This window comes from Paraphaeosphaeria sporulosa (assembly GCF_001642045.1).
Source record: "Paraphaeosphaeria sporulosa strain AP3s5-JAC2a unplaced genomic scaffold CC84scaffold_8, whole genome shotgun sequence".
Taxonomy (NCBI): domain Eukaryota; kingdom Fungi; phylum Ascomycota; class Dothideomycetes; order Pleosporales; family Didymosphaeriaceae; genus Paraphaeosphaeria; species Paraphaeosphaeria sporulosa.
The window spans coordinates 545,123-564,480 of NW_017253367.1; the positions used below are offsets into that span (position 1 = coordinate 545,123).

At 54.0% G+C, this 19,358-nt stretch overlaps 9 protein-coding genes across 9 annotated transcripts; 4 read left to right on the forward strand and 5 right to left on the reverse strand.

Annotated features, from left to right (window-relative positions):
* Positions 1 to 266: 266 nt before the first annotated feature.
* Positions 267 to 1,077, reverse strand: CC84DRAFT_1219658 (acyl-CoA N-acyltransferase; the record flags this gene model as incomplete). The annotated part of the gene is made up of 3 exons (XM_018183096.1): positions 267 to 679; positions 733 to 809; positions 923 to 1,077. 3 exons carry the CDS (start codon positions 1,075 to 1,077, stop codon positions 267 to 269), a joined length of 645 nt encoding a protein of 214 aa, XP_018033066.1.
* Positions 1,078 to 1,975: 898 nt separating this feature from the next.
* CC84DRAFT_1178305 (uncharacterized protein) lies at positions 1,976 to 5,833 on the forward strand (the record flags this gene model as incomplete). Its single annotated transcript, XM_018180332.1, has 4 exons — positions 1,976 to 1,995; positions 2,044 to 3,219; positions 3,832 to 4,235; positions 4,359 to 5,833. 4 exons carry the CDS (start codon positions 1,976 to 1,978, stop codon positions 5,831 to 5,833), a joined length of 3,075 nt encoding a protein of 1,024 aa, XP_018033067.1.
* A 736-nt stretch (positions 5,834 to 6,569) lies between these two features.
* On the reverse strand, positions 6,570 to 7,228 carry CC84DRAFT_1096834 (ATP-dependent clp protease-like protein proteolytic subunit; the record flags this gene model as incomplete). The annotated part of the gene is made up of 2 exons (XM_018174684.1): positions 6,570 to 7,145; positions 7,199 to 7,228. 2 exons carry the CDS (start codon positions 7,226 to 7,228, stop codon positions 6,570 to 6,572), a joined length of 606 nt encoding a protein of 201 aa, XP_018033068.1.
* A 285-nt stretch (positions 7,229 to 7,513) lies between these two features.
* On the forward strand, positions 7,514 to 8,784 carry CC84DRAFT_1097826 (uncharacterized protein; the record flags this gene model as incomplete). Its single annotated transcript, XM_018174733.1, has 2 exons — positions 7,514 to 7,799; positions 7,892 to 8,784. The coding sequence occupies 2 exons, from the start codon at positions 7,514 to 7,516 to the stop codon at positions 8,782 to 8,784; spliced, it is 1,179 nt and encodes a 392-aa protein (XP_018033069.1).
* Positions 8,785 to 9,185: 401 nt separating this feature from the next.
* CC84DRAFT_1219663 (RmlC-like cupin) lies at positions 9,186 to 9,590 on the reverse strand (the record flags this gene model as incomplete). Its single annotated transcript, XM_018183097.1, has 1 exon — positions 9,186 to 9,590. One exon carries the CDS (start codon positions 9,588 to 9,590, stop codon positions 9,186 to 9,188), a length of 405 nt encoding a protein of 134 aa, XP_018033070.1.
* Positions 9,591 to 10,505: 915 nt separating this feature from the next.
* Positions 10,506 to 11,586, forward strand: CC84DRAFT_1124575 (NAD(P)-binding protein). Its single transcript, XM_018175697.1, has one exon. The coding sequence runs from the start codon at positions 10,569 to 10,571 to the stop codon at positions 11,535 to 11,537; it is 969 nt and encodes a 322-aa protein (XP_018033071.1). The 5' UTR covers positions 10,506 to 10,568; the 3' UTR covers positions 11,538 to 11,586.
* A 215-nt stretch (positions 11,587 to 11,801) lies between these two features.
* On the reverse strand, positions 11,802 to 13,398 carry CC84DRAFT_1219665 (cytochrome P450; the record flags this gene model as incomplete). Its single annotated transcript, XM_018183098.1, has 2 exons — positions 11,802 to 12,143; positions 12,196 to 13,398. The coding sequence occupies 2 exons, from the start codon at positions 13,396 to 13,398 to the stop codon at positions 11,802 to 11,804; spliced, it is 1,545 nt and encodes a 514-aa protein (XP_018033072.1).
* A 683-nt stretch (positions 13,399 to 14,081) lies between these two features.
* On the reverse strand, positions 14,082 to 15,909 carry CC84DRAFT_1166536 (uncharacterized protein). The gene has a single exon (XM_018178984.1). The coding sequence runs from the start codon at positions 15,507 to 15,509 to the stop codon at positions 14,469 to 14,471; it is 1,041 nt and encodes a 346-aa protein (XP_018033073.1). The 5' UTR covers positions 15,510 to 15,909; the 3' UTR covers positions 14,082 to 14,468.
* Positions 15,910 to 16,096: 187 nt separating this feature from the next.
* On the forward strand, positions 16,097 to 18,743 carry CC84DRAFT_1124580 (zincin). Its single transcript, XM_018175698.1, has 4 exons — positions 16,097 to 16,345; positions 16,398 to 16,666; positions 16,716 to 17,492; positions 17,543 to 18,743. Exons 1-4 carry the CDS (start codon positions 16,204 to 16,206, stop codon positions 18,593 to 18,595), a joined length of 2,241 nt encoding a protein of 746 aa, XP_018033074.1. The 5' UTR covers positions 16,097 to 16,203; the 3' UTR covers positions 18,596 to 18,743.
* Positions 18,744 to 19,358: the final 615 nt, after the last annotated feature.

A 19,358-nucleotide genomic window follows, 5' to 3' on the forward strand; every position in this document is an offset into this window, starting at 1 on the left:
GGTCCTGGTCCCCTTCTACCATCGAAATCTACCCAGTGATACACATAGTCCACGCTCTTCCTAGGCCACATAGGATCCTTGTGATGGAAACGTCAAGTCTATCCCGCTCGGTAAATACACCAAGCTGTCTGGCATGCTTTCCAGACCAAATCGACATCGCCAACAGTAGCACCAGCCATAACTGCGCAAGCTGCCCTCCGTCCTCTCTTTTTGCATTAACCCGTACTTCTTCCCCGTCCCGTTCGATCGACTCCCTTCCTCCACTCTTACTCTCCCTGCTTCCGCCGCTCCTCCCACTCCCCCCTCCCCAGGCCAAAAAGATGTAGGTCCGTGATTTCACCGTACCGGGTGTGGACGTGCCCCCTCTGCACGCCCTCCCTCACAAACCCACAGCCCTCCAAAATCCGCATGCTCGCCGTGTTCTCGGCGAACACAGCTGCAAACAGCCTTGTCTTGCGGCTCCTACCCTCCTCGACTTTACTCCCGTCGGACGTCCGGTGCAGGAACGTCCACTCGACGAACCCGGCGAGCGCTTCTTTCATCAAACCCTTGCCCTGGTGCTCCTCAGAAATCCAATAGCCCACTTCGCCCGTGTGGGACTGGACGTCGGCGCCAGGTTTGATGCCGATGCCGCCGATCACGGTGAGTGGGTCGGAGTGCGTGGTGAGGGCGAGGTTGTCTTCGCTGGTCAGCATGTGTTGACTTTGAGATGGCGGGGGGGAAGTGACGGACTGTGCGGTGCGTCTTTCTGCATGGCTATCCAGGCAATGGAGTGCTCGAGGGTGTAGGGGTGCGCGAAGGCGAGGGACCTGTTTGCGTGTCAGTACGCGCCTCGATCATCAAAATAATCGCACGACCTGATTCTAGCTTTCGTTGCGAAAGGCGTGTTGTGCATGCTGTGGGATTGAAATCTTGGACGTACATATACCTCGTGATACTCGCGGGCGCGCACGCGCGTTGGCTCGACTCCGCATCTTGCGGGTGCAAAGGTCTTGCGAGCAATCTCTTGGTTCTGAAGAGGGGTTCTGGGAGGGGTGAATCTGCCGGCTTGTCTGAGGCCTGGACCTCTGCGAGCATGGTCGCTGGGTGCGCGGGCGTGGGCTGTGCTCCCATTTTCAAAACTTGTATTACAGTCTTCTCAACTGAATCTCTGGGATGTAGAAACCGGAAATGGTGGCCACGGTTCGTGGAATTCAAGAAACGATTCTTGCTCTTATATCATATGGCAAATGTTGAGAGTGGATATGTGTATGTTTGAGTCATGTCTCGCTGAGTCAAATTCGCGCGAGACACGAGAAATACGGCGGCGGCCTCATGCAAGACACCTTCCAATTCAGGTTGATCTCGCCCTTTCTTACAGGCGGTTGCACACTGCACGTACTTTGGCTCGGTGTTTAGCATGGTGCGCTTACATGCCCGGAGGCTACACAGTCTCCGAGAGGGGAGTGGGGTAGATGCTGGTTTCACTGCAATAAAGTGTGCAACGTCGGTCTTTAAGTAGTACAGAGAATGGCTTTACGGCCATGCTATTCGTGCAACTTGTTTGAAGAGAAACATAATTGTTTCTATTCGGCGGCTCGCTTCTACTGATGAGAGTATACGGGAGAACCGAAGGTCCGATCTGAGGTCTTACGCACGAGGAGCTCGTTTTCCATGAGGAATAGCCAAGCCCTCACGACAGCTCACCCAAAGATTCACACAACAATGATTATAAAATAGCTTATTAATTAGATATAATAGAGAAGAGTCTCTCCTTTTATCCAATGAAGAAAAGAAATGTTAATATTAAATGTAGATATCGTAGTGGTGCAGTGTCAAATTGGCGCTATTCCTCATGAAAGACAAGCTCCTCGTAGCCGGAAGTGCAGGTCAAAGCGCGTGCAGTACGGTATCGATAGGGCTGGTCGATACGCGAGACGCGTCGCGCGATCTTGATGCTTCAACTCCAGCATTTATCTTATTATCTCGCGCCACCATGTCCACTATGCGCGCAAAGTACGTGCACATACTCAGAGACATCTGCTTCAACTAACAATCTTGCAGAAAAGTCATCCGCACCTACTCCCGCAGGCGGCAACCCTCGTTATACGATGAAGAACCACAGGAGTCGCCCGCGAAGCGCAGACGCGTCGCGTCTACACATCGGGAAGATGCGATTGCGATTGGAGATGGGAGGGATGCAGAATTAGTACCGCAATCATTGGACAGCTCTTCAGCACGCGATAGCTCCGCGCTGCCGTCCAGTCCCAAAGACGCGGCAGCCTTGTTCTCTGACGATGCGCCCCGGTCCACTCCACCATCCTCTCCAACACGGCAGAGGTCGACACCGCCATTGTGCAAGCGGAGACCAGTGTTCTCCTTCGTGAAGCGGCAAACGAAACCACCAGCGCTCGCGAAAGAGCCACTGTCGGAGAAAAGCATCAACGTGAACACACCCCAGCGGGCCGCAAAGAAGCAGAAGAAGTTGGTGCAGATGCAGCTCGATCTGGTCGCGGAGCCGAACAAAACATGCAAGCTCTGCGGCATGGAATACGTCCCGTCACTCGCTGAAGACGCCGCACTGCATCGCAAGTTCCATGCCATGAACATGGGAGGCGTCGACATTAGCAAAGCCATGTCTGAGCGGCTCCGGCAGAATCAGGTCTGGTCTGGTGGGGAAAGAAGCTTCGTCGCGGTCGTCAGCCGCAGAGACGCACTCGCCCTGCGCAATAAGGCGAGGGGAGTATTGGAAGTCGTCAATACCGAACTAGGAGCCGTACCAATTCCGGACGAGGCTCTGTGGAGCCAGATACGCAAGTCACTAACTTCGACAACGCTAGCGACCGAAGAGGCGCAGCAGGCAAAAAAGGAACACTCGGATCATTCTGTCAGCGATCGATACAAGGTGTATCTATACGTGCAGGGCTCAAAGTGCGTGGGAGCGTGCTTGGCGGAGCGGATTCAGGAGGCGTTCCCTGTGGAGGGTGACGCGGCAGCGGAAACGCCCGGTCAACTCCCTGCGGATACCAATAGCTCGTCAATTTGTGTCAGCGAGGCGCGAAAACCTGCCATACTGGGTATTTCGAGGATATGGACGTCAAACTCGCACCGAAAGCACGGCGTCGCAACGATCCTGCTGAACTTGGCGAGAGCGAATTTCCTGTACGGCATGACAATTAGCAAGGAAGAGGTGGCCTTCAGTCAACCCACAGAGAGCGGAGGAAAGCTGGCTAGGAAGTGGTATGGTCGGGATGCTGGCTGGCTGGTGTATATTGATCAATAACATTGCTGTCTCAGTACTCGTTCGCAGCCTTTGTCGCACATAGCGTCGCCTACGGTGGTACAGTAGCGGGCAGTGACACCAGACTGTCCATGGGTTGACAGGCTTGAGCGTGTCGCAGAGTTCTGTGACAAGCAGCGCCATAGCTCGAGATGTCGCGGGTTACTAGCGTTTTCATCGTCTCATTAGTACCTGAAGGCGTTCGCTGAGCTCGGAGGACGGAGCTTGCGAAGCGGGAGGCCGAATGTGGGGGTTGACGCTCTGCGCTGGCAAGGGTTATTCTCACAGCTCAACATCAGCACCACTACACAGCAGCTGTGCCGTAACCCGGGGTCCCTTTTCCCCCTGAGACCATCTTCACGTGTATATATAAGACAATGCATTGTTTCTAATCCTCAAACATGTCCGGGAACCCTTTTCGCGCTTCGCTCGTAGTCCAGAACCACCCCGCCGCCGCACCCCCGACGAGCTTTCCCCCTGCTGATAGCGACAGCAGGCGAGAGGAAAGGCCCGCCGAGCGCGAAGACGACTCTGGTATAGGCTCCGTGACGCCGTTTGCACGCGTTTAAAAGTGAAAGAACGGGGAGTAATGCTTGTACAGTGCTCGAAGCCTCGCCGGCACCTGCGAAGACAAAGAAAACCGTCCGTATAGAATCGCCCACCGAGACAAGTCCCCCGCATCCGGACTTCGGCCATGTAGACAACGAAATAACATACCCAACGGCTCGCGGTCGTGCCAGGTCGCCGCCGCGCGACTCATCAGCTGCGTTCGCAGATGAACTCGAAGATCGACAGCCTCAAGATCCCACCGGCCGAGACGTGGATGGGCGCGGAATGTTGGGCAGTGCGTGGAAGAGCCCCGCAGCTCCTCAATCTGCGACATCACCCAGCGGTGTACCTGCGAATCCCTTCTCGCGCACCCTGGCTACCATCGAGCCGCAGGAGAAGGGCGGGGACGTGGCGGGGCAGCCAAAAGGTGCGTAGCAGCCGGCTCTCATTTTGGATGACATCGGAACATGCGGAATGTGTCGAGAGGGGTGATCCGCGTGTATATTCTACAGCACAGAACACAGCTCCCATGCTGACATGCTTGTCACAGAACGGACTGCTACCGATCAAATCGCGCCCGGACCCAAGCGACAGTCGCTGAACGTCGAAGGCTTCAAGAATTTGCTGATGCAAGGCATAATCACCAGTCCGCGCAATTCCGCGCCTCCGCCCGTCGCTCCTGCCTCCAACCCGCTCAGCCCTGCCGTCTTCGAGAGTAGCAGCAGCACCGACACCTCTTCAATATCACGGCAATCAATATTCGATACAGCACAAGAACCGCATCCCGAGTCACCGCGAACATCTTACGATATGGCAGCTTCAGACGACGAACACGCCGGTCTGGTGCAAGGGGAAGCGCCCAAGAAAGAGAAGAAGAAGCCGCCGCCAGCACCAAGACATCGCCACGGGAAGCTCGTAAAAGAGCGGACGCCGCAGACAGTTCCCTTTGACGACTTTACCGTCGCAGAGGTGACGCCAGACGTGAAGACGCACAAGAGAACCAACTCGGACCTGAACAAGCCGCTTCCTCCCACGCCTCCCATCCCGACATCAGCACCACCGCACATCATTTCACAAGACGCCTCTTATAGCACTGTATCACTAGCAGACACGAGAGACAGCGAAACGGCGAGTATATCAGAAGCAGCACCTTCCCGACCACAGAAGAAAGTCCCCCCGCCAGTTCCGTTGGCAAGACGTCAAAGCCAGCTGCGCAGCTCCACCACAGGCAACCGATCCCGCAGCAACTCCTCCCTTACTATGTCATCCCAGCACTCGACCGACCTCCCACCCATTGCTTCCGCCCAGGAACTATCCCCACAAACGTCCGCAACCCATAAAGCTCCACCACCACCTCCCCCCTCACGCCGCCACGGTAACGCTCTCCCAACAATAAACACATCCAGCGCGAACTCCTCCACTACCGAGCTCTCTATCTCCGCTCGCCCCACGACATCCTCTCCAAATCCACCTTCCTCCCGCCGCACGACGCTCACCTCGGAGCCCTCTTCGCCCACAGGAGTTACACGCACGCCCTCCATGCACTCCGGGCGCACCACCTCCCGCGCCGTATCGAGCGAAAGCACCAACGCCAACGCCAATCTCCCACCGCCACCGCCACCCCCTCGACGCCGCCAGTCAGGCCGCTCGAGCCTCGACATGCAGCGGCCGAGTCTACCACCGGGTAGCTCGCCAGCTGGATCACGACACACAAGCACAGAGCACAAACGGCTCTCGCGCAGCTCGATTGACGGGAAGCGGCAGGGCAGCATCGCGAGCGTGAGTTCCGCGCTGAGCAAGGAGTATGCGCCCGACGATCAGGCGCTGTATTCGCCGCGGGAGGAGGTCGAGGATCCTTCTGATGCTCAGGGGCTTGGTGTTGAGGGATCAAGTGTGGATGCTCCGGTCGGACGAGGGCAAGGGCGCGAAAAGGAGGGTAGCAATGCAAGTAATATACTGGATGATATGGAGCGATTTCAGAGAGAGATTGATGAGCTGAGGGAGAAGTATAAGAAGGCGGCCTAGCGGGCTGCGAGGGGATCGTCAATGGTGTTCTAGTTTGCGTGCATAGGGACACTACCGTGGTATTATTTGGACACGCTGCAAAGCAGCGTGGGCCCACTTGCATATATCTGTAAGGATGGCAATCGATATTCTTTACATTAATCACTGTTCCATGTTGAAAATGAGGTGAATGGATACGAGAGGTTTTCACCTAGATTTGTGCGGTGTGGTTAAGGACGAGGTTGAGGATCGTGACAGGTAGGGAAAAGAGTAGAACCCCGACCAGAGTATGCTTGCAATCGTCCCTAAAAAGAAGTAAGGTTGCTTCAGACCATTATCAACAATACAAAAGCCCAGCATTGCACATCTGCTTGTGGACTTGATCCGATGCAACGGCGCTAAGACAGCTTGCGGATCCACAGACAAAACCCATGCAGAAGCAATGAAGATCGGAATGACATAGGCAAGTGGCAGTCCTGATTTGAGTTTGAGAGTGGTTGAAGAAAGATTCAAAGGGGTTGAGAAACTGTCAGGATCTATTTACTGTTGCGTTTCTGGTACAGTGAACACAGTACCAAGGCAGAATAGTGTGGGATATCTTCCTTAGCATTAACATATCGTACATGTCTTCTCACCTCACCAATTCTCGTCCGTCCCTATCACGTACAACGTCCAGAGGATACCCACAGTCCACTCTCTATTTCTTCCCTCCTCGCAATTCATTCTCACTCAAATGCCCCCTCCCTGGGTATCATCTTCACTCCTTTTCCTTATCTGCCTCCCGCTTCTCCAACACTTGGTCTACGATGCCAAACTCGAGCGCCTCGTTCGCATCCATGAAGTAGTCTCGCTCCATGTATTTTTCAATCTCCTCCAGCGTCCGCGGCTTCGTCAGGTGCTTTTGATAGATCTTGTTCAGCTGGTCTCTCACCCTCAAAATCTCCTTCGCGTGGTCCGCAATATCGCTCGCCTTGCCGCTATACCCGCCGCTCGGCTGGTGTATCATGACCCTGCTGTGCGGCAGGATATATCTCTGGCCAGGGCTACCACCCGCGAGCAGCAGCGAGCCCATGGAAGCAGCCTGGCCCATGCAGATGGTTGTGACAGGGCAGCGGATGTAGTTCATGGTGTCGTAGATGGCCATGCCGGCGGTGACGGAGCCGCCGGGGGAGTTTATGTAGAGGGAGATGGGCTTGGAGGGGTTGTCGGCTTCGAGGAAGAGGAGTTGGGCGGTGACGGTGGCAGACATGGGGTCGTTGACTTCGCCGTTGAGCGTGATGATGCGCTCGGAGAGGAGGCGCGAGAAGATGTCCGAGGTTTTCCAGCCACCAGCCTGGATAGCTCATCAACACAGTTTTCGAAAACCTCGCTGGAGGGGACACATACCACTGTCTCGGTCACGTAGGGCACTGGCATCCATGATGTCGGCTGTGAATACTGCGCTTGGGTCTGCATCTGAGGCGGCGGGGGAATCGACATGCCCGAGAACGCGCGCGCACTCTGCTGCCTCGAAGCTGCAGCGGCCGCGGGCCTTGTGACCCTCCGTATTATCGAAGCCATGATGTGTGTGTATGAGCGACAATGTCGGCGGCGCGTGTACTCTGGAGCTCTCACCGCCAAGCCGCTTCCTCCAAGCTCGGAATCGCCGTCGGAACGGCACGCGCAAGCCTCCCTTCACCTTCACCAGCGTCCTCCCCACTGATGCCAGGACGACCGGTTCCTCGCGTCAGATCATGCCTCCGATCACCACATAATGCGCAGCGTCGCGCCCATGCGACCAAAGTTCTCCGTGGCGACGACCTCGGGCCAGTTGTTCAGGATGAGCATCAGACCTTCCGTCTGCGCCATGATGGCTCCAAGCTGCCCCTGCCGCCCGTCCTCGACCCCGTGGTTGTAGAACAACGGGCGCGCTGGAAGCAGCAGAAAGCGAAGCCCGATGTCGCCGGCTCCACGCCCTTCCAGAAGAAGCTGCTGGAGAATCCGTACGGTGTGTTTTTCACGTACTGAACAGGCAGACCCAGCCAGTCTTCGGTGCCTCCCAAGTGCCCCAAGACGAGCCATGCTGACTCTCCTGCCCAGCCCACGTTCTCGCCTCCCCCGTCCGCATCGACCGCTCCCTCTCGACACTCCTCCCCTCGGCGCTCCTCCTGACGCTGCACATTAAACCCCACCCCGCGACCCTCGAGCCCTGGCTCCTCCCGCTCTCCCTCTCCACCCCCAATCCTCCCAAATATCTTGGCCCGCCCCTGCGCTTCCTCGCGCACAGGCACAACGCCGCGCACCTCACCGCGCGCAAAGAAGTATGGAAGAAAGTGCTCGGCCAGCGCTTCTACCCGTTTCTGGGGCCGCGCGGAATGGCGCAGTTGGTCTGGCGGAAGGACATGCCCGAGCTGCTGCTACAGATGCTGCGGGCGCGTGTCGAGGATAAGCTGGCGTGGTGGTTCAAGTGGCGTGGGCGTCTCACACCCGTAGCTTCGCCTTCCCCCTCCGACACCCAGGACGTGGAAGACGTTGCCTGTGTGCTGTTCTACGGCAGCCTGAAGTCGCGCGCCGACGAGATACACGACGAAGCCAACGCCATCGTCGCCGAGGCCGATAAGTGGACAGATTACTTCCGCACTGGCTACGGGAAGGCTTTCGACCCGCATGCCACACCTCCCCCCCATCTGCCCAAAGCAACGCACCCCCCACCAGCTTGGTTCCAGCCTCTAGTCCCGCGTCTCGCGCCGCGGGCGCAGTTTCCGCCTCTGGACTACCCCACGACGAGGTGGCGCGGGCGGAAGGTCGCCGTGTATAGCCTTACGGACATGCTGGGGGTGGATCGGGCTGAGGCACTGATTGGGAGAACGCGGTATGAGGGGGAGCGGTGCTGGGTCATGAAGCGGGGCCGGCAGACTGTAGACGTCCAGATGTTGCTGGGGCAGCTGCAGAGCTATCTTGCCGAGTCGGGTGCGGTGTGGTGGCCGCGGTGAAGGCATAGGAAGAGTTTGAGGGAAAAACGGGCCAGGAAGGGAGAGAAGCAAACCGCAGAATGATGGAGATTCGCCCATATATAATGAGTGCGAAGGGGCGGCCAGTGCCATGCTGGCGCCAAGCTGGATCGATACACGGTCTTCAGACGACACCACTGTACATACTCGTGTATCACCACGGACGTAAACATGCATATCACGGAGCAGCCACCATGCACCGCTGAGCCAGGTCCAGTCCACTGCATTTCCTCTCGTCGGATTACACTATTCTGGGTTCTAGCTTATCCGCGCCGGTGTACTGTGCTATCGGATCTTCAGCAACCCAGAGTGTCTTCGTCTACTGCCCAACCTCGTCTAACCGCGAGACAAGTCCCCAGACCTTCGCACCCACCCGACCGCCTTCAACCCCTCTCCGCCCCTTCGACCCTCGGCCACCCGTCCCCCACCACCTCCTCCCCCCACACCGTCTTCCCCCTCGTAACCACAAAATGCGTCATCACACTCGCCTCATCCGCACCATGCCAGTGCGTCGTCCCCGGCGCCGCCCACACTACATCGCCCGCCTGGATCCGCCGTGGGGCCCCGCCCGCGTCGCATACCAGCCCCGAGCCAGACAGCACCTTGATCATCTGGCCGTCCTCGTGCGTGTGCCAGAATGTGCGTGAGCAGGGCGTGAAGGTCACGTTTGCGAGGGAGACGGTGGCGTCGCGGTGGATGACGTCCGAGTAGACGGTGCCGGTAAAAGTTGGGCCTGCGCGCTGGGCGGGTTTGGAGGGCTGGTGGGCGGGGAAGATGGTCGAAGGCATTGTTTGTTACAATTTGGGGCAGGGTGTGGGCGTGAGTTCAAGATGTGGAATTCAGAAGTTGCGCGTCGCCGAGTAGGATTGCGATTTCCGCGGTGGTGTGGTAGAGCTCGTGCAGAATCACTGGATGGAACTGCTGTTTTCGAATTCTTCTGTGCGAAGATGTGTGTCTTTGAGATGACGCGATCGCGCGCGTGTATCACGTGTGGACGCTACCGGTACCTTGTCAATGTATACGCATGTTCACCATCACACCAATCCAACCTAAATGTCTCGTCGTTCTGGAATTCGCTCGTCGTCCTCAAGTCCGAGTCTTGTTGCCTTGATTCCATGAGCTATAAGCTCTTCAGCCTCAAGCACTTCCGGCGTATGGGTGAGCCTATTCTGGTAGAGACTGTCATAGGAGAATGCCAAGTTTGCACAAAGAACCTGTTCCGGCGATGATCTGATATTCGGACATTCACACTGTTTAATAGATGTATCTCCATCTGGGGATGGGAGACGTATCATAGCGTTGGGATGCAGGAAGTCCGCGCGGATGTTTACGAGCACGGCCTAGAGGTTGTGAGGATCGAATCCGGTGCGGGAAGCGCTACGCCGAAACGGGTAGTAAATCTCTCATTGGCTGCTTCCATCAATGCCCGGAATCTTAAAAGAAACAAAATTATTTCGTCCGACGGACCAGTTGTCTATGACTCGATCAAAGATGGCATACACGAAGATGAGAATATTCCCGGGATGATTGGCAACTAAGGATGCCGTGCTGCGTCGGCGCACAGCCTTGCAATTCACCATGCCATGATGCTAACCCCATGAGGCATCGAATCTCTCATTGGTTAGAATGGTATGCGGCAAGTATATCTACTTTGGTGTCGCACTGAATCACATAGCGTCTACTCCCATTCAATCTCGGATCATCTAATGAGTTGAAAATAAAAGACTCTACTACATCGGACATCAACATATCTACTACATATCAAGATGGAGTACAAGCGCACCGTCCTAATCACTGGCGGTACAATGAATATGGGATATCACGCTGCTCTCACCATCGCCCGACAGCACCCAGAATACCTCGTTGTAATCTCCTCGCGCTCCGACCCTAACAACGCCGCGTCTACAATCAACAACACCCTCTCTCAGAACAACGTTATCTTCCTCCCTCTCGACCTTTCCTCTTCCTCCAACGTCCGGACTTATGCCAAAACCTGGGCCTCGAGGTCCTTCCCACCCATTCAAGCCCTCCTCCTGAACGCGGCATTACAATTTCCTGGCGACCTAACCCTTACAGACGAAGGCATCGAAAAGACGTTTGCCATTACGCACGTCGGGCACGCACTGCTTTTCCACCTGCTCTGTCCATTCCTAGCGCCCAAGGCACGCGTGATCATAACCGCGTCTGGCGTGCACGACCCAGCACTCAAGACAGGCATGCCGAAGCCCATCTACACGTCCGCAGAGAATCTGGCACACCCGCCAGCTGAGATCGCAAAGGGAGACGGCCGGCTGCACTATGTGAATGCGAAGCTATCAAACATTATGTGGACATACGCGCTGCATAGGCGGCTTGAACAGAGCGGAAATGAGAAGGGGATCAGCGTGCTTGCTATGGATCCGGGGCTGATGCCAGGTTCCGGACTAGCGAGAGAGTACCCGCCATTGATGAGGTGGCTGTGGAACAACTTACTACCGAGGATAACTCCGGTGCTGAGGGTGGCGTTTAGGACGGACAATGTGCATACGACGAAGGAAAGTGGGGAGAATCTGGCGAGGCTGGGGGTTGCCAAGGATGTGGAGGGGTTGAGCGGCAAGTATTACGAGGGGAAGAAGCAGCGAGATAGCAGTGTGGAGAGCTATGAGGTAAAGAAGCAGGACGACTTGTGGGAGTGGACGGTGAAGTATGCGGCGAAGGATCCTGAGGAGTTGGCAAGGTTCAACAAGTTTGCATAGGGGCTGTCCGACGGTTGTGGCTTCAGTACGATATCGTTCAGGTGTTTAGTGATAGATAATAGCTTAATCATAGATAGCACTCGAAGTACGAGTACTTGGTCTGCACGCTCAACGGCGGTCCCATTTTCAATGCGAAATTGGCACCGAAATTTCATGGTGGCATAAGGGTTGGATATCTATCATATCTAAATACTGGTTGACTGACCGTGGAAGCAAGCTGATCGTCTATACTTGTAGGAACAATGTTTGCGACAGCTAGCGTAATTATGCTTTTCTCTTACTAAGCCGGACCTGCAACGGCGGCTTCGACCAAATTCCAAAGATCTTTTGAAGATGCCACTGATCCATACCATCGCCAAGCTCCAGATCAAAGTTCCATAGGACCATTGCAAGGATCAGACGCATCTCGTGAAACGCAAGATTCCTCCCAATACAGTCACGGGGACCGAAAGAGAACGGCTTGTGTACCTCGCGCCGATCATTATGAAACGGCGATGAGGGGTCATTGTAAACCTCCGGAAGCCATCTTTCTGGGTGAAAAGAATCGGGATCGTGAAAGTTGAGGGGCGAGTGATATGCTGAGAGTTGGTGTACACCGACACGGGTCTGGTACAGTTAGCCGGGCAATGAAAAGCGCCAAAAACACAGCACCACGTACAGCAGGCGGTATCATATGACCAGCAATTGGAGTCATCTGTCCGGGATTGGTAATGCGGAATAACGCCAGTGGAATTGAAGGAAAGACACGTAACGCCTCGTTCAAACAAGCCATCATGTAAGGCAAGCGTTGGGTGGCTTCCTTGAAAGTGATGTCTTCGGCACGCTCGAAAACGGAACGCACTTCCTCAGTGGCTTTTTTGTATATTTCTGGATTCCGCAAAAGGTAATACGTAACACCTAGGAGCAGTGTTGCTGTAGTTTCTGAGCCGGCCAGCATGAAGAGGTCAGAATTGTGGACAAGCTCATCATCCGTCATTTGGTGTGCTTCACCGCGCGAGCGCAGGATATAATCCATGAAGTCCCCGCGATCAGCTTGCTCTTTCCCTTGGAGACGGCCCATGGCCAGTGAGGCAGCATATTGGAAATGCTTCTGTCGAGCTTCTTCCATCTTGCGACCGAACAGGAAGTTGAGAATGGTTGCCAGAAGTGGAAAACTCGTTAGAAGCATAAGTGTAGGCATGAGCTTCAACATGGTCTCGATCTTCTGTGTCCACTTGTTAGATTCCCCAGACTCTAGCCCCCCCAAAGATTTTCCAAACGTCAGGTCAGCGATGAGATCAAACGTCGTGAGATTATACCACTTCGTCATGTTCGCAGGCTGGCCGGACTCAGCGCACTCTGACAGCCGTTGTATAAGCAGGTCCATGTAGACACGCATGAGTGGTTCCTGTTGCGCCAACGCTTTTTCCGAGAAGGCGGGAAGAAAAGCCCGACGCATGCGAAAATGATCACCGCTTTTGGCAGCAATGATCTGATTCGGGTTGATGGTTTTGGGTGGGAAATATTTCGGCAACTCGGCATGCCCGTGACCGTAGATGTCTTTCCAAGCGCTCGGATGGATAAAGGACAACTCATCTACACCGACACGTACAACTTCGCCATGCTTGCGATGTTCTTCCACAATCGCAAAATCGAGGCGGCCTCGGACACGTGCGATGGTCCTGGTGACTTCGAAGGCGGCCCACAATTTAGGACCAGGATATTTGCGAAGTGGGTGGAAGTAGACGTTGTAGACTGCGCGGCCAATGGATTGAACGAGTTGTATGAGGAAAAGGAAGGCCAAGAAACCGGAGATGCCTTTGAGGGATAGCAAATCGGCGGTTCGAGCTTTGGAGAGAATACTCTGAAGTGTGCCCGCCATCACGGACAAATATTTGGATGCTCTGACCTGGAAGCAAGCGCAAGGCACTGCGGAGTGTCTTTTATGGGTGTTTTCAAAGATGGGTGCACGTTCCTAATCATCTCATGCAGATCGCGCTATCACACGTACGTTAAGACGTGTCGCGCAAGAACGCAAGTGGAATAACGGTGAGGTAAGGAGGGCTAATACCGAGTAGATGCTGAGTTGGTTGCAGAATGATGAGGCTAGTTCGGTAGGTTGCGGAGCAGGATTCAATGCCATTGGTTCATGATGAAAGGGCCTGGTAATTAACGGTCGTATAGACCGTACGCGCGTATTCGGCTATCGTATAAGATCAAGCAGTCGTCACCTTTCGTGTCCTTTGCGATCAGATGGACGCTCTCCTATAAATCCTGGGTGTCGCTGGCGTCTCCATGCCCAAATTGGCTTTGTCCGTCTTGGACCTCTTGATTCTACTCAATTGGTGGCTAGCCGTTGAGGCCAAGACATGATGGTCGGATCCAAAGTGCAGGTATGAAGTACCTATCGTTGCGCGATCTATTCCGGACTTCCGAAGATCATGCAATGCCGCCACGTTCAGTTCCGATGAGATTAACTCAATGAGCAAGGGTATGTGTTCTGGCAGCTCTCTGAAAGCCATTTCACCGAAGGATTGACACATCACTTGTCATTCTTTCTCTAGATACGCTGAGAGCGTTGGGGTTGGCCTTCATATGAACATCAAGGCCGGATGTAATAAAAGACGCAGCTGGAAGTGTCCATACTGAAGCGTGGCACAACTTAGGCTCCTATAGATATCTGGAAGCTGAACCTTACACAACGTCGTCGGTGTTCGTGTTTATGTGAGAGAACTGACGACCATGAACTCACAAAATTGGACCTGGGACTTTTGGCTGTCCCAGATTTCTCCAGCAGCGCCAAGCTTAGGAGTGTAGATCGAGACTTCGCTCGGGCTTGCACCGATGTAGAAACGAGACTTGCACGACAAAGTCTTCGGGAAGTACACAAACCCCAAACATTTTGCTCGGCGTACTTCTAGTCTTGTCCATAGCTCAGGAGTCCCCCCCATTTCATCCTCGCCTCGTGGCTAGAATCATATCGAGCCCCCACATCGCTAGAGTATATCCCGACAAGCACCGTTCAACAAAAGCTCGGTCGAGGTCACCATACAACTCCTCGTGCTGCTCTTTGCTTAGCTGGATATCCGCCGGCAGAATCGTCCGGATCATGCCGTGTAAAAAGTCCAGATCCACGGACATGGTCCATCCTTCCGCCTCGGGATCCGTCCCGCTAACGTACGTGTATTTACCGTCGTGCTCACGGACCTGCGAATCTAGGGGTGTAAACGGCACAGCCGGGTCCTCGCGAAAGGTATCTAGGGATAACGCCGTCTGGGGGTTGATCTGGATGCGCTGTATACCCTCAAACAAATCATCAGGGACAGCGATTGCGTCCATGACTGTAGTACCAGTACAGAGCCGAGCAACCGCATCGGCAAACACATTCCGCGTAGCCTCGTCTCGAATACATAATCTCATGGCTCTCGTAACCGTCTTTGTGTACACCACGCTGAGTCCTGGGTCAAGGTCCGGAAACACTGGTAGCCAGTAACTGTAGATCGCCATCGTTCCACCGGGGCGCATCAATCTGTACATTGCTTTTACAAGCATGTCCGGATCGATGAAATGCGCAGTGGAAGCGCATATAGCTAGCGACACGCCACTCTCAGCAGTGACAGCCGGCTTGTTGGCGTACTCTTCGGCCTTGGCGACTGTGAACTCTAGCTTCGTTTGCAAATTATTGACCGACACGTGCTCAGCCAGGAAGACTCGCGCTTTCTCGTGGTTTAGCGGGCTCGGGTCGAGTAGATGCATAGTGCGAAAGTCGCGTATGAATGGCACAGAAGATATGCCGATGCCACCTCCAATGTCGAGTAGCGAGTCCCAGTGGGTGCTGGCATCTGGAGCGGTAGTCTTGCCGGGAACATTGCGAGTGTGATACCTATAGATGAGCTCGCGTAGGGAAGGTGGGTAACTGGGCCTATAGCGTATGTATTGCGTCCAGTCGAGGTTGGCATACGCTGTGCCGGACGTGGATGAGGCGTTGGACATGGTTGTGATTTCGAGAGAAAGCTCGAGGCCAAGGGCAAAGTAGAGTGCGCGAATGCGGTGAGCTACAATTGTGACCTCAACAATACTGCCGTGACCTTTGATGTCAGGAAATGGTAGCCGGCGCTGGAAAATTGCAGGTAGGAAGCGATACTTTTGGGCGCAAGTGTACTAAGCTTGCGAATTGCAGCTGGTAAGCAAATAGTTCACAAGATCACACTGCAGTGAAATCCCAAGAGCGAGAAAGTCAGAGAGTGAAGAGAGTGGCGAGCTCGCTTGCTCATGAAGTAGAGCCTAACATATCAAAGGCTACATGAGTAGGGGAATCACCCATAGATAAGAATATGGAACAAAGAGCACCTGCATGCTTCAGCACACTAGCTCGAATCAATGTGACTGCAGGATTGACTGAAGAGCGGGATGCTGATTTTAAGCGCCGAGGCGTTTGCACTTTCTGGAGGGATTGTACGCTAACCATTTTCGGGATCAAGGCCAGAGGCTGAAACGTTGGTTGGGTGGCTGGGTGGCTGGGTCCGCCAAGCGCCCTTTCCCCAGGTCTCCGCATCATCGCATCGTGACCAACATGCCGACCGCTGCCTAAACAGACTCATCTCTTTTCCATCTGCATAGCATCCCAACAATCAGTCCGTTCTAGAGACCAAGTCAAAGCAAAGACTGAGCTCAGGCGGTGCCCGCCATGTCAGAAAAAACGCCTCTGCTCTCACCTCCCACTACTAGGGCCAATCCATCACCGCGACGTGGCTTGTCTGTTGTGTCTGCTTTGAGGGTCTTTGGCGTCGCTGCCGCTCTGGGACTTGTGTATTATAGCATTGCTGATGGTAAGGTTGATATACCGAGGCTAGCGAGTGCTCCATTGACGAACTAAACCAGCGGACAACCAAGAGAAGGTGGAATCGTCCAAGCTATGCTTAACCCCGGCCTGCGTCCACGCGGCGTCGGAAATTCTGTACAACCTGTCACCCAACTACAAGGAACTCGATCCCTGTGATGACTTTGAGGAGCTTGTGTGTGGCGGTTGGAGAGACAGGCATGATCTTCGTCCCGATCAGGGTGACGCATTTACCGGGACCATCATGAATGAGAACTCCGAACTTTTGCTTCGTCACATTCTTGACTCTCCGTACCCCAAAGACTCTCAGGTACGGGTACCATTGACCCACGAACCATCCAACTGACCATGGGCTATAGCATTCGTACTTCTCGCCAATGAATTTGTTGGCCGTTAAGAAGTCTGCAGATGAGGAGAACTTCGACAAGATGAAAGCAGCATACGATGCTTGCATTGACGAGGATAAGATCAAGGATGTCAGTGCTGGTCCGCTACTCGATGTGCTTGATCGTATCAAGAATACTTATGCAGTCGATAAATCTGCAAGCCTTAAGGACATTATACTTCTCCTTGCCAAGTACGGGGTGTCAGCCCTAATTACTGCAGGGACAGGTGCCGATGATCGTGACCCAGATACTGTTGTTGTGTCAGTTTCGGCTCCTTGGAGCTTTGGCCTCCCATCAAAGGAGCGCTATGAGGACGACAAGCTAGTCGAGAAGTACCGCGCTGTTGCTGTTCAAGTCCTCGGGAACTTGTACCCCGAGGAGGACAAGGAAGCTTATTCTAAGGTCATTGATCTGGAAAAGAAGCTCGCAGCCGCTTCACCTCCTACCGAGGACCGTGAAGATGTCACCAAATACTACAACCCAATGGCTATCGAGGAAGCTGCGAGTCTAACCCCTCAAGTTGACCTGAAAGCCCTCATACAGGATCTGGCGCCTAGCGATGTCGACATCACACGCGTCATTGTGAACACCCCAGAGTACCAGAAGAAGTTGTCCTTGATCATCGACGAAACTGATGCTAAGGTCCTTCAAAGCTACTTCGTTTGGAAGACTGTTCAATCATTTTCTGCTTACATCGAGGCGGACGCTATCAAGCCTTACAAAAGGTTTACCAACGAGCTCGTTGGCAAAGTGCGTTATTTTCTGCAATATTTTCGAGTCTGTGAAGCTAATACAATCAGGACCCTGATTCTGCTCCCGAACGATGGCGGAGATGTGTCGGTCATGTCGACGACGGCTTGGGCTGGTTCCTGAGCCGTTTCTTTGTCGAAAAGGCCTTCTCGGCTGAGGCCAAGAAGTTTGGCGACACCATCATTACCGATATTAAAAGCGAATTCGCTAAGAAGCTCAAAGCTACCAAATGGATGGACAAGGCAACTACTAAAAAAGCGATCGACAAAGTTCACAATATCGTCCAGAAAATCGGCTACCCTACCAAAAGTCCCGATATCATGGATCCGTCCAACCTAAAGGATTACTACAGCTCTGTCAACATATCTTCGGAGGCCTTCTTTGCTAATGCTCTCTCGATGCGTCGATTTGCCGTTGAGGACGAGTGGTCTGCCCTTGGCAAGCCTGTAGACCGAGAGCAATGGGGCATGACCGTTCCAACGGTGAATGCTTACTACAACCCTCCAGGAAACGAAATCGTCTTCCCCGCGGGAATCATGCAGTTCCCAGTCTTTGATGTAAACGTCCCGGCGTACATGAGTTATGGTGCATTTGGCTCTGTGGCTGGCCATGAGTTGAGTCACGCCTTCGATTCTACGGGCCGACACTATGACCAGATTGGCAACTATACAGACTGGTGGTCGAACGAGACGGTCAAGGCATTCCAAAAGCGTGCCGAGTGTTTTGTTGAGCAGTATGCCAACTTCACTGTGCCTGGACCAGACGACAAGCCCCTCCACGTGAATGGACGCTTGACGCTTGGTGAGAACATTGCTGACGCAGGTGGCTTGTCGGCGTCCTACCAAGCATGGAAGCGACGTGCTCACGAGAAGCCGAATTTGAATCTTCCGGGCCTGGAATATTTTACGCAAGATCAGCTCTTCTTTGTCACGTATTCGAACTGGTGGTGTGGCAAGTCGCGCAAGGAAACGGCAATTCAGCGCATATACACGGATCCCCATGCACCCAAGTGGGCACGCATCCTAGGGACCATGGCGAATAGTCGCGAGTTCAAGGAGAGCTTCAAGTGCAAGGAGAAGAAACCAACCTGCCAGTTGTGGTAATGAGGCACTACCAAACGGTCCAAGCATGTCAAGTACACTCAATTCATTTTTTTCTTCCCTGAGATTTCACGCTCTCGCATACCTTTGGACTTACGCGCAGAAATCTAACACTACTACATGACCACTTTACGGAATGCCTTCAGAGTATAGCCCGTCGAGACTGAATTAGCTCATTTCTTAGCTCTAGTTCTTGCTGACACCGTCCACACCCAAGAGTGCAGATCCTCCATATGCGAGCGTGCGAAATTAGTGAGTGATGTCAAATCTATGTCTGGTGCTGGTCGATGACAATGGGTAGATTCCGAAACAAGCCTAGCGGATTGAGGCATTTTCCCTCATTCTGTGTACTCACCTCCGCACATTGACACATATTTTCCAGGATCCCGATCTCAATCAGCCGCAAGGTAAGATGAGAGTTGGATAATTTTAAGAGTCGCACAGTCCTGTTCTCGGACAGCACGCCCCAGCTTGTATTGGTGAATCGAAGGACAGGGAAAGGGGAAGACACAAGAGAGCTTTGATTCTCCAAGGAACTCGGCATATGAACAACCTCGAGGTTTGAAATGTGATTAGGTCTATGGCGCTGGCAAAAGCGATGTTAACTGAGGTAGCGAGTGGAGTTTTAGTGTCCATCTTAGTGGCGTTCATGTCTGGAACGAGGCCGCGGCTCACTGAGGCATTTTCGCCAAGTTGTGACCATATTCCTGTTCACGTGCCCGTAGCGCGCCTTTCAATGGCGTTGAGCCTCGCTTGCAGGAGTATA